The sequence below is a fragment of the Bos taurus genome, chromosome 5 (genome assembly GCF_002263795.3).
Source record: "Bos taurus isolate L1 Dominette 01449 registration number 42190680 breed Hereford chromosome 5, ARS-UCD2.0, whole genome shotgun sequence".
Lineage (NCBI taxonomy): Eukaryota > Metazoa > Chordata > Mammalia > Artiodactyla > Bovidae > Bos > Bos taurus.
The window spans coordinates 95,132,116-95,144,794 of record NC_037332.1 but is presented as its reverse complement, the minus strand read 5'-3'; the positions used below and the strand labels follow the sequence as shown (position 1 = coordinate 95,144,794).

The following is a 12,679-nucleotide window of genomic DNA, read 5'->3' as shown; positions in this document are numbered from 1 at the left end:
CTGGAGTAACAGGCAAATTTGGCCTTGGAGTACAAAACACAGATCAAAGACTAATAGAGTTTTGCTAAGAGAACGCACTGGTCATAGCAAACACCCTCTTCCAACAACACAAGAGAAGACTCTACACATGGACATCACCAGATGGCCAACACCAAATCAGATTGATTATATTCCTTGCAGCCAAAGATGGAGAAGCTGTATACTGTCAGCAAAAAATAAGACCAGGAGCTGACTGTGGCTCGGATCATGAACTCCTTATTGCCAAATTCAGACTTAAATTGATGAAAGTAGGGAAAACCACTAGATCATTCAAGTATGACCTAAATCAAATACCTTACAATTATACAGTGGAAGTGACAAATAGATTGAAGGGATTATATCTGATAAAGTGCCTGAAGAACTATGGATGGAGGTTCATGACATTGTATAGGAAGCAGTGATCAAGACCATCCCCAAGGAAAACAAATGGAAAAAGGGAAAATGGTTACCTGTGGAGGCCTTACAAATAGCTGAGAAAAGAAGAGAAGCTAAAGGCAAAGGAGAAAAGGAAAGATATACCCATTTGAATGCAGAGTTCAGAGAATAGCAAGGATCGATAAGAAAGCCCTCCTCAGTGATCAGTGCAAAGAAATAGAGGAAAATAATAGACTGGGAAAGACTAGAGATCTCAAGAAAACTGACATACCAAGGGAACATTTCATGCAAAGATGGGCATAATTAAGGACAGAAAGGTATGGACCTAAAAGCAGCAGAAGATGTTAAGAATAGGTGGCAAGAATACACAAGAGAACTATACAAAAAAGATCTTCCCGACCCAGATAATCATGATGGTATGATCACTCACCTAGAGCCAGACATCCTGGAATGTGAAGTCAAGTGGGCCTTACAAAGCATCACTACGTACAAAGCTAGTGGAGATGATAGAATTCCAGTTGAGCTATTCCAAATCCTGAAAGATGATGCTGTGAAAGTGCTGCACTCAATATGCCAGCAAATTTGGAAAACTCAGCAGTGGCCACAGGACTGGAAAAGGTCAGTTTTCATTCCAATCCCAGAGAAAGGCAATGCCAAAGAATGCTCAAACTACCGCATAACTGCACTCCTTCCACACGCTAGTAAAGTAATGCTCAAAATTCTCCAAGCCAGGCTTCAGCAATACTGAACTGTGAACTTCCAGATGTTCATGCCGGTTTTAGAAAAGGCAGAGGAACCAGAGATCAAATTGCCAACATCCGCTGGATCATTGAAAAAGCAAAAGAGTTCCAGAAAAACATCTATTTCTGCTTTATTGACTATGCCAAAGCCTTTGACTGCGTGGATCACAACAAACTGTGGAAAATTCTGAAAGAGATGGGAATACAAGACCACCTGACACACCTCATGAGAAATCTGTATGCAGGTCAGGAAGCAACCGTTGGAACTGGACATGGAACAACAGACTGGTTCCAAATAGAGAAAGGAGTACGACAAGGCTGTATATTATCACCCTGTTTAACTTATATGAAGAGTATATCCTGGGAAATGCTGGGCTGGAGGAAGCACAAGCTGGAATCAAGATTGCCAGGAGAAACATCAATAACCTCAGATATGCAAATGCCACCATCCTTATGGCAGAAAGTGAGGAACTAAAGAGCCTCTTGATGAAAATGAAAGAGGAGAGTGAAAAAGTTGGCTTAAAGCTCAACATTCAAAAAACTAAGATCATGGTATCCGGTCCCATCACTTCATGGCAAATAGATAGAGCAACAGTGGAAACAGTGGCAGACTTTATTTGGGGGGGCTCCAAAATCACTGCAGATGGTGACTGCAGCCATGAAATTAAAAGACGCTTACTCCTTGAAGGAAAGTTATGACCAACCTAGATAGCATATTAAAAAGCAGAGACATTACTTTGCCAACAAAGGTCTGTCTAGTCAAGGCTATGGTTTTTCCAGCAGTCATGTATGGATGTGAGTTGGATTATAAAGAAAGCTGAGTGCCGAAGAATTGATGCTTTTGAACTGTGGTGTTGGAGAAGACTCTTGAGAGTCCCTTGGACTGCAAGGAGATCCAACCAGTCCATCCTAAAGGAAATCAGTCCTGAATATTCATTTGGAAGGACTGATGTTGAAACTGATACTCCAGTACTTTGGCCACCTGATGTGAAGAACTGACTCATTTGAAAAGACCTTGATGCTGGGAAAGACTGAAGGCCGGAGGAGAAGGGGACAACAGAGGATGAGATGGTTGGATGGCATCACCGCCTGACATGAATTTCAGTAAGTTCCGGGAGTTGGTGATGGACAGGGAGGCCTGGCATGCTGTAGTCCATGGGGTTGCAAAGAGTCAGACACAACTGAGCAACTGAACTCAACTGACGGCTTATTTATCTCTGAATCTTCAAGTTAACAGTTCTTGGGATAAAAGAGGCATTAAATGTTCAAACTAGAAGAGATCTAGTTTGCTACAGGATCTAATTTCAACAGGACTTCATTCCATATTGCAAGAAAAGCATTTTGGAAGCAGTTTAAATTCTTTATTTAACAAACATGTATAGTAATGCATTCTACATTTTCTGAAGTTAACTCCCGAAAATCTCAGTTCTAATTTCAGATAACTTGTGTTCTCAAATTATGTGACCCCCTTTTGGTTTGGAAAATCATTTCTTCAGGACTGGATACTACCATGGGACTCAAACAGAAACAAAGACTTCTCATGTTCAAATAATTTGGTATTATTTTATAAAATACATAAAACATAAACAAAAATATGCTGTGCTTACAAGGGAAAATTTAGTTCTACTCAGTTCAGTTCAGTCATTCAGTCTTGTTCGACTCTTTGCCACCCCATGAATCGCAGCATGCCAGGCCTCCCTGTCCATCACTAACTCCCGGAGTTCACTCAGACTCACGTCCATCAAGTCGGTGATGCCATCCAGCCATCTCATCCTCTGTCGTCCCCTTCTCTTCCTGCCCCCAATCCCTCCCAGCATCAGGGTGTTTTCCAATGAGTCAACTCTTCGCATGAGGTGGCCAAAGTACTGGAGTTTCAGCTTCAGCATCATTCCTTCCAAAGAACACCCAGCCCTTTAGAATGGACTGGCTGGATCTCTTTGCAGTCCAAAGGACTCTCAAGAGTCTTCTTCAACACCACAGTTCAAAAGTTCTACTAGATAGGTTCAAAAAATATTGATGCTACCATCAAAAATATAAACAAAAAATAATCCCAAGTAACTTAAATACTTAAGGAATAGATATTTTAAATTACCATACGAATACTTATTTTCATGCTCCACTGCAGTCCCACCTTCATTCTCAATAATCTGATTCACACTAAATTTGGGGTTTAATAGGTACATTAACTATCTATTCAAATTCACACATTCACTCCCTCAACAAATATAAACGTACTCAAGTGTGCCATACCCTGATGCTTCTTTTTAGGTAACTTAAGGGTTTTCTTCACTTGAACTAAAGAAAGTTGAGCTTCTGGAACTGTCTCACTGCCTAGAAATTTAATACATAACCAGCACCACAGATACGTTTGAGTATGGAGAAGAAAGTACCAAGAAGTGAAATGTCAGCAAATGGGGGATGGGGGCTCCCTGGAAGCGGCAGTGGCACATAAGGGTTAAGAACAGTGCTGGGTTCAAATCCTGATTCCAGTACTTTCCCCCTGTATCCGTTACCTCGTCTATAAAATGGTAATTAATAATAAATAATTCACAGATTTGCTGGAGAATCGAATGCAAAAATGGAATACAATGTGTTCCAAAGTGGCTGATATTCATTAAACGGTATGATGCCAGTCTCTGCTGCGGGAACAAGGGAAATGTTTTCCTGGCTAGAGTTCATCTCGGATATATACGGCTTAAAATGAAATGTACATACATCACTGTCAAGGCTGGGAAACTACCCCACAGCCAATCCAGACAACCAGTCCATGAAGCTAAGTGATTTCACGATGTCCAGACAAGCCAGAGCTAGGAGAGATTTGTCAGGGTTCATGGGATCACACTGCATTTTGGTGTTCTAAGCCCCTTCCCAATTTCCATCACACAGACAAGCTGGTGAGGAAGGACACAGCCAGAAGTCGAGCACGGCCCTTAAAGGACTTCGGCTCCAGCCTCGCCCTTGCCGGCAGCACGCAGGTGGAGCCCCCTGTCTTCAGTCCCGCCTTTGACACCAGGAAAAGCCTGCAAACCGGCCCTCCTTACTCGGCCTCCTGGGCAGGACAAATGGGTAGGACTTCATGACTATACAGCTCTCTCGCTACATCATTTTCACCGAACTCTTTAGACTACAACCCGCCGCCCCACTCCTTCCCGCAGCCCCGGGCCGGGCGGTTCTGAACAGGACCGTCACTTAGAAAGCCAGGGTTTATCTCCTAGGGGCGACCGGGTCACAAGACCCTCTCTCTCCCGGGCAACAGTACTGCCTGAGCCCTGGCAGCGCTGCCGGTTAACTCCTGGATTCCCACGCCCCGGGGCTTGAGCACCGCCGCTGGGCAGTCGGGGGTTGGGATGCTCACCTGCTCGGCGCGACCACCTTTGTGCAGCCGACCCACGAGTAGCGCAGGTGCCGACGGTTTAGGCCTGGCCTTGCACTCGCCCACACGCGGCCGCCCTACATTCCGCGTCGGAGTTGGATTAATTCTCACTCAAACATTCCGTCAATATATAAAATATTAACGCTTGGCAAGACCCCTGCGCGCAACTCTAGGCCTGCACCTCGCGCTTTCCTATTGGACACTACAATAGGTCTCAGAGGTGGGGCCGGCCCCATCGGCGAGAACCACTCCCTCTGATACCTCCCGTCCAATCGGAGGCAGGGAGCCGCACTTGCCTTATTTGCATACAAGTTACTCTACATAAGCTCAGATCCCGAGGCATTCGCTCCCAAAACACCTATTTCTAAGTTGACGATACCTGTTTCCCAAACGGAGTCCAAACTCAGCACTTCAGCGTCTGAAACAAAGGGGAAGATCACTTACTGCCCTGCGATGCATTTCCCAAGCTACGTCCCTAGCGCGGGCCCCGGGCTCCCCACTTCGAGCTTTGCTGCTCACACCTCCCCCAGCCTCAAGCCTAACCCCGAATCATCCGTCCGAACAACTGCAATTGTAAAGCTTCCTCTGAAGCACCTATTAGCACATTCACCATGGAACTTAAGCGTGATCAACCCTTTTTTTGAGGTTTTGGTGGCCCTAAAAAGGGCCTTTTGGAATCTGATAAGCCGCAGGCAGAGCTCAGCCACCGAAGCCGTAGAGGGTGCGGCCCTGGCGTTTTAGAGCGTACACCACATCCATGGCCGTGACCGTCTTGCGTTTGGCGTGCTCCGTGTACGTCACTGCATCGCGGATCACGTTTTCCAAGAACACTTTGAGCACTCCACGGGTCTCCTCGTAGATGAGCCCTGAGATGCGCTTGACACCACCACGGCGGGCAAGACGGCGAATTGCGGGCTTCGTAATGCCCTGGATGTTGTCCCGTAAGACCTTCCGGTGACGCTTGGCACCTCCCTTACCTAGCCCTTTCCCTCCTTTGCCCCTGCCAGACATTTTCAACAAGAAAGAGACGACAATCGTATTAAGCAAGCTCCTAACACTTCGGGACGCTAAGAACCTGAGCTAATATATCCTTATAGCGGACCTGGTTGAAAACCTCAAGATAGTGGGCGGAGCTAAGTCCCCAAAAGGGTGTTTTTTTTTTTTAATCCCCTCCCTACAAAATTTTTCGGTTGCTTATTTGGGAAAACTTCTTGTTATTTTTGCCATGAAATTGAGAAAAGACTAGACAGAAGTTATATTGCCGTTTCTCCATACTTAAAAAACGGTAGGCCAGATCCAGTGAGCGCTGAGTTTTCCTTGTCTCTTTCCTCCACCTTGTCCGCCCCCGCCTCTCTCTAGCGCGGGAATTCTAATTTTATAGTTTTCCAACGAAATGCACACTTTTATAATACTATTCTTAGACTAATTTGAAACTGAGTAGGAAGTGGGAATGCTTTACTACTTTTAAATTTCAAAGCAGTTGCTTTACACCTGTGGGTCTTTTTAAGTCACCAGTTGGGGTAGAGGAAATCTTTCAATCGTTCTTTTTCTCTTTTGTGGCCCCGCGAAGAAAAAATTAAATTTTCAAGAAGAGTCTAACCTTACCCCTTCCTCCCCGCCCCCACCCCCGACTTTTCTCTTGCAGCTTCTTCTGCACAATTTGTAGATTTTACTGCTTCCTCCGTCCCCCACCCCCAGCCCAAGCACGGGGTTTTGCTTCTCAAACGACAATTTCTGTGATTCGTTAAAATAATGTAACATTCTTATTTCATTAAAACTCTAAGTTCTTGTGAAATTCCAGTATTCTTGCCTAGAGAATCCCAGGGATGGGGGAGCCTGGTGGGCTGTCGTCTATGGGGTCGCACAGGGTCGGACACGACTGAAGCGACTTGGCAGCAGCAGCATGATCATGGCTTTAAATCAGACGGTTCTCATTTAAGAAATTCCTTGAGAAAAACGGAACTTTGAGTAGTGTCACCACTGTAGGAGACAGGACTGTTTCCCCAAAAGGTTCATACTACGAAAAAAGGCAGCAGTAACACCATGAGGAATGAATATTTTGGTAAATTGTGCTTCCTGTACCTAGTCCTGACGAATAAGCCTTTCCAGTAAGAAAGCTTTATGGCAAATATTTGCTTATTATGTACCTATCCTCATCCATCTCTATAGCACAAAAAAGATACTGTTATTTTTGTTGTTAAAGCATAATTAAAAGAACCCTCAGAACACTGGATGACTGGAGCTGGGGTGGGGAGTGCTAAATAGTCACATTGTACCGCATGCTTTTAATGCTTGATTCCAAAGAAAGTTTGGAAGAATCAGGATTCTTGTAATGGCAAAATAGGGGTGTGTGTGTGTGTGTGTGTGTGTGTGTGTGTGTGTGTGTGTGTGTGTGTGTTTTGTTTGTTTTTTAGTATTTACTAAAAAATCAAGGTTAGAATATTTTCAAGTTAGAGATCTCTTTTGCTTACAAGGATTTTTTTTTTTTTAGTGTCAATAATAAAGGTAATGTGTCAAAAATTTCAGGCATACTCAACCAGAACTGCTAGAGGCATTTCTTGCTTGAGTGCTTAGTATTTGTTGACTAAGTTAACTAAGGAGAAGGGGTAACTCTCTTTCCTGATTTTTCTGTTTCTTACCTCGGTTCCTTAATTCTTAAGACATTCTTTTCCTGAGAGCGAAAGAGGACGTTGAAATCTCAGAATCTGCCAAATTCAACCGAACTCAATATATTCAACAGAACCCCAACCGCGGAGCAAGCGCACCTAGATATTCATATGAGCGGTTATGTAAATGAGGACTTAGCAGTTTGCTCTTTTGATTGGAGAGAGTTGGAGAAGGCCGTCCTTCTGCCAGCGTGCTAATTGGGAGCAGAGCCTGCCTGTCATTGGTCACTGGAGCCAAGGATGTTGCGGAGCCCAATGGGAAGGCGCTGCCTAGTGTCAGCAAAGTGTTGGTAGAGGCAGTTCCGGTGTGGTACGTTGCATTCTTGTACTAGGAACCGGATCGCTGGGTTTTTCCTTCTCGCTGGAGTTGTAAGCGAGAGACAAACATGTCTGGTCGCGGAAAGCAGGGCGGCAAAGTGCGGGCAAAGGCCAAGTCCAGGTCCTCCCGCGCGGGCCTGCAGTTCCCAGTGGGCCGAGTGCACAGACTGCTGCGCAAGGGTAACTACGCGGAGCGAGTGGGCGCCGGGGCGCCGGTGTACCTGGCGGCGGTGTTGGAATACCTGACGGCGGAGATCCTGGAGTTGGCTGGCAACGCCGCGCGGGACAACAAGAAGACCAGGATAATCCCTCGCCACCTGCAGCTCGCCATCCGCAACGACGAAGAACTAAACAAGCTTCTGGGGAAAGTGACCATCGCTCAGGGCGGCGTCCTGCCCAACATCCAGGCCGTGCTGCTGCCCAAGAAGACGGAGAGTCAGAAGACGAAGAGCAAATGACCCTGATGCTACCACAGGGGATCCGGCTTCCCCAGCAAGGGCTGTCTCCAGAGCCGCCCCGCCCGCAGTGTTTTTGAATATGCTTGATGTTATGGAGGGCCGGAGCCATCTAGTGGGGAGGTGGGCGGCGAGGAGACCAACTGGGTCGCGGGCCCAATAAAGTCGGTGAAAATCGTCTGGTCGAGAGAGCTGTGTAGTCGCGGGGCCCTACCGGGAGACCCAGGGGCGTCCGGGAGACCTTTGGAAGAGGTACTGGTGGGTCGGCTTGAGCCACTTTCTGGGCAGGTTTGTTCCGCAATCAGCCTCGAGGCGCTACGGGCGGATAAAGGGAGACCAGAAGGGACCCACTGGCGTGAAGGTGGGCAGAGTCGGGGGCTCTCCCTGCTCGCCCGGAAGCAGAGGCGACGCAGAGTAGGTGCGGATGAGGCTGGGCGAGTTGTTTTTACATCCGCCTTCTAGGGCCTGTGCTCCCTGCCCTATTAGGGCAGTTCCGGAACCAGTTCTAGGAAAGAGATAGTGATGACGTTGTGGTCTTGGGCAGGAGGTTGTCTGTCCGGCCACACTTTTCAGAAGGGAGAATAACTTTACATCTTGGAAGGGTAGCTTTGACGACACAGTGTCAATTTAACAGATTTTTCTTGGCCTGACAGCTGTTGTGTTTTCTTGTTTGGGGTGTCAGATATTTTTGTGTGCACGCTTATGTTCACATTTCTTTAAAATGAAGGAACCATCCAGTAATATGTGTAGCACAGAAGCCTGAGTCATGAAGTTGGAAATTTGTTGCGCTGACACTCATGTTGTGTAATAGTGCAGGGCCTTTAATCATGAGTTACCTATACCTCAGTAGCTTTTAAAATGACTTTCTCAAGTTTCTAGCTTCATAGTGGTCTTATCTCCACAATATCATAGCCCTTTGGAAAGGTAATTGATTTGATTTTGCTTTATAACAACAAATCCCCCTCTTAAGGTCCCTTACGTTCTACCACTGGGCCTGAGGTAATGACTGCATTCCAACAACACCTATTGTGTTTGTGTTGCTTAATGGCACAGTAAGGCTTTCATAAATATGTGAGATGTGAGAAAAGGCAAGGACAGATGGTATGGAGAGAAACATTTCTGCTCAGGAGTTTACGTTTAAAAGTTACACAGTAACAACCTTGGTCTGTCCTAGATTGACCCTTCCATTTCCCCCTTTTCTACAAGCTTCCTCCTGTCCTACAAAAAAGATCCTCGTTTATTTAGATTTCACATATTTGCATTCACCTTTTCCTTAAGTCAGAGTTGATGTCATTCTAGGGAAAAGAAAAGGATATGCCTTCCACCATCAATGGCAGGAGTTGGCCTGTTTTCTCAGCATGGACTTTTATTTTTTCCCCAGTATTTACTGAGAACCTCTTGTATGCTATGCACAGTACTGTGTAATGGGCTGCTGTGGCCAGAACAGCAAGTAGGGATCGAAAGTGGTCAACCGCATAGTTTGGGAAAAAGAAACTAGAGACAGAATTAAAGTTTTAAAGATGGGACTGGGGGACTCAAGACCTCTTGGGTCAACAGCCCTGTTCCTCAGAGCCACATCACTTTTATTTAGTGTCTTGGCAAGCAGAAAGTATCTGTTGTGCTACGATGAAGTCAGCCTCCTGTGTCCCCAGTCACGTCTCCCATTTTATTGATTACTTTAAACTATCTTTGTTATTTTCTTCTACAAAGGCTGTCACCTAGCTGGAGGTCATAGACCCGTATATGCCTTGGGAAAACATCTTAGTGTGTGCACAAGCAGCGTTCTGAACTTGCGCTGGCCCAGTGTTCCAAGGTCCACACTATGTTTTTCCTTAGCTTAGCAGGGCATGACAACCCCAACTGATCAACCCAATGTACTTTTATTTAGGTTGTGCTGCATTGCTATACTTTGCTTTTATTCTTTTCCCGTGGTGATTTTCTCATGGCTTAGCCAGAGCAATAGGTGGCTATTAACCCCTGCAGCAGGTGATGAGGATACCCTGGCCTATGAGACCAACTAGATTTCCACTCCTGAAACTCACTTTTTTTTTCTGGGCAACTGAAGACCGGAAAATAAACAAATAAGTGACCATCAAAGAAAGGATTCCCTTTCAGCTTCTGCTATTACTAGTGTCTCTCTATTGCTTGTGGAATGGATGTCAGGATTACTTCTCCCATGTGATCAAGTTTGAAGTATATACAAAGGTCAGGCCTCAAGTACCCCTTTTAGGAGGCAGATTATTGCCCCCTATGTCCTAAAGAGAATAGACCCCAAGGGTACGTACCTTGGGCAGTTTCCAAGACGTCCGACTGTTAATTCCACTTCCCACCTATTCAGAAGTCTTCCTTGTGTAAAATAGTCACAATAGTTATTTTGATAACCGAGATTGTTCCTTTATTCCATGCCAGCTATTGTTCAGTTCAGTCACTCAGTTGTGTCCGACTCTTTGCGACCTCCATGAACCGCAGCATGCCAGGCCTCCCTGTCCATCACCCACTCCCGGAGTCTACCCAAACCCATGTCCATTGAGTCGATGATGCCATCCAACCATCTCATCCTCTGTCGTCCCGTTCTCCTCCTGCCCTTAATATTTCCCAGCATCAGGGTCTTTTCCAATGAATCAGCTCTTCGCATCAGGTGGCCAAAGTATTGGAGTTTCAGCTTCAACATCAGTCCGTCCAATGAACACCCAGGACTGATCTCCTTTAGGATGGACTAGTTGGATCTCCTTGCAGTCCAAGGGACTCTCAAGAGTCTTCAACACCAGAGTTCAAAAGCATCAATTCTACGCTCAGCTTTCTTTATAATCCAACTCTCACATCCATACACAACCACTGGAAAAACCATAGCCTTGACTAGACGGATCTTTGTTGGCAAAGTAATGTCTCTGTTTTTTAATATGCTGTCTAGGTTGGTCATAAAAGTTTCCTTCCAAGAAGTAAGCGTCTTTTAATTTCATGGCTGCAATCACCATCTGTAGTGATTTTGGAGCCCAGAAGAATAAAGTCAGCCACTGTTTCCACTGTTTCTATTTTCCATGAAGTGATAGGACCAGATGCCATGATGTTAGTTTCCTGAATGTTGAGCTTTAAGCCAACGTTTTCCACTCTCCTCTTTCACTTTCATCAAGAGGCTCTTTAGTGCTTCTTCACTTTCTGCCATAAGGATGGTGTCATCTGCATATCTGAGGTTATTGATATTTCTCCCAGCAATCTTGATTCCAGCTTGTGCTTCTTCCAGCCCAGCGTTTCTCATGATGTACTCTGCATATAAGTTAAATAAGCAGGGTGACAGTATACAGCCTTGACGAACTCCTTTACCTATTTGGAACCAGTCTGTTGTTCAATGTCCAGTTCTAACTGTTGCTTCCTGAACTGTATACAAGTTTCTCAAGAGGCAGTTCAAGTGATCTGGTATTCCCATCTTTTTCAGAATTTTCCAGTTTATTGTGATCCACACAGTCAAAGGCTTAGGAATAGTCAATAAAACAGAAATAGATGTTTTTCTGGAACTCTCTTGCTTTTTCGATGCCAGCTATTGTATGCTCAGTAAATAGAATTACCAGTTTCTACGGGGATATGGGCTTACCTTTATAGGTTAAAGTAGAGGTAACTAATGAATATTTTGTTGTTTTTAATGCCCAGTTGTTAGGAATAGTTCTCGTTATTACTGCCTTGTGGCATGGTGAGCAGTGGAGAAGAAAAAAGTGTATCAGTTGCTGGTTTTGACATATTCGTCTTAATTTCCTAAATAATTTGAGGCATCTCAAAGGTTAAAACCAAACGGTAAGGAAATAAGGGTATGACATTTATAAAAAAAAAAAAAAAAAAAACACCTTTTCTCTCTAAAGTTTCACAGGAGTCTAACCCTGTTACCTGAAGATAAAAACAGGCAAGATTCACAGATGTCAGTACACTGATGACCCCAATCTCACCCTATCTCAACCACCACTGTCCCAGAGATTCATAGGCTCCCCTCAAATACTTGCCCTGCTACAAGATTCAGTCAGTCCATTTTAACCTCACCATTTCCGTTTTTTGAGAGCTTTTTAAACCTGAATACTTTATTAGCAGTTAAAAATGCATTTGTTGTTTTTGTTCAGTTGCCCAGTCATGTCTGGCTCTTTAGGACCCATGGACTGAAGTGTGCCAGGCCTCCCTGTCCCTCACCATCTCCTGGAGCTTGCCCAGGTTCATGTCCATTTCATTAGTGATGCCATCCACCCATCTCATCCTCTGAGGAGGATACCCCTTGCCAAATCAATTCAGCTTGTGAATCTTCTATACACAAACAGTTCTTGCCAATATATGATTATTAACTTAAAAGGTCCATGGTTTTTTCAAGCATGAGACCCAATAGAAAAAGATTCAGGATAGAAACTGGTGAGACCTGAATTCTGGTCTTCAGTAGATTTCTAATCCATAGCTGTGTGTGTAGACACACACGTGCTTTCCCATGGAGATAAGCCATACAGTGTGGCATGTTGTGACTTGGCCAGGATTTGTTCCTTCTTTGCTTTTCCTGCAGGGCCAAGTCTTGTCTTTGTGTCTCTGAGAACTGGTCTGCTTAGTTTTATCTGCCTGGAATCAAAAGGTTTAGTCTGGCCCCATAATTGGTGATGACTATATGCAAACTCTTCACAAATTTATTTCCAATGGTTGAAAGGTCATATACAACAACATTTAAGAACTTACTCTCTTGGGATGAGACTT

The 12,679-nt window shown here is 44.9% G+C and overlaps 3 protein-coding genes across 6 annotated transcripts in view; 1 reads left to right on the top strand and 2 right to left on the bottom strand.

Annotated features, from left to right (window-relative positions):
- Positions 1 to 7,524, bottom strand: part of GUCY2C (guanylate cyclase 2C) — a 101,077-nt gene extending 93,553 nt beyond the window's left edge. For 3 of the 4 annotated variants that reach the window (XM_059886120.1, XM_059886116.1, XM_059886117.1), the window contains exon 1: positions 4,510 to 5,079. The gene's annotated coding sequence lies outside the window, so the exon portion shown is untranslated. Of the gene's footprint in view, positions 1 to 4,509; positions 5,080 to 7,166 lie in introns of those variants that run through there. The other variant, XM_059886118.1, reaches the window with a different exon arrangement.
- Positions 5,174 to 5,583, bottom strand: H4C16 (H4 histone 16). Its single transcript, NM_001145871.2, has one exon. The coding sequence runs from the start codon at positions 5,536 to 5,538 to the stop codon at positions 5,227 to 5,229; it is 312 nt and encodes a 103-aa protein (NP_001139343.1). The 5' UTR covers positions 5,539 to 5,583; the 3' UTR covers positions 5,174 to 5,226.
- H2AJ (H2A.J histone) lies at positions 7,469 to 8,145 on the top strand. The gene has a single exon (NM_001078089.2). The coding sequence runs from the start codon at positions 7,580 to 7,582 to the stop codon at positions 7,967 to 7,969; it is 390 nt and encodes a 129-aa protein (NP_001071557.1). The 5' UTR covers positions 7,469 to 7,579; the 3' UTR covers positions 7,970 to 8,145.
- Positions 8,146 to 12,679: the final 4,534 nt, after the last annotated feature.

Coding starts and splice junctions, on each gene's coding strand:
- H2AJ (NM_001078089.2), top strand. CDS start 7,580: ATGTCTGGTCGCGGAAAGCAGGGCGGCAAAGTGCGGGCAAAGGCCAAG.
- H4C16 (NM_001145871.2), bottom strand. CDS start 5,538: ATGTCTGGCAGGGGCAAAGGAGGGAAAGGGCTAGGTAAGGGAGGTGCC.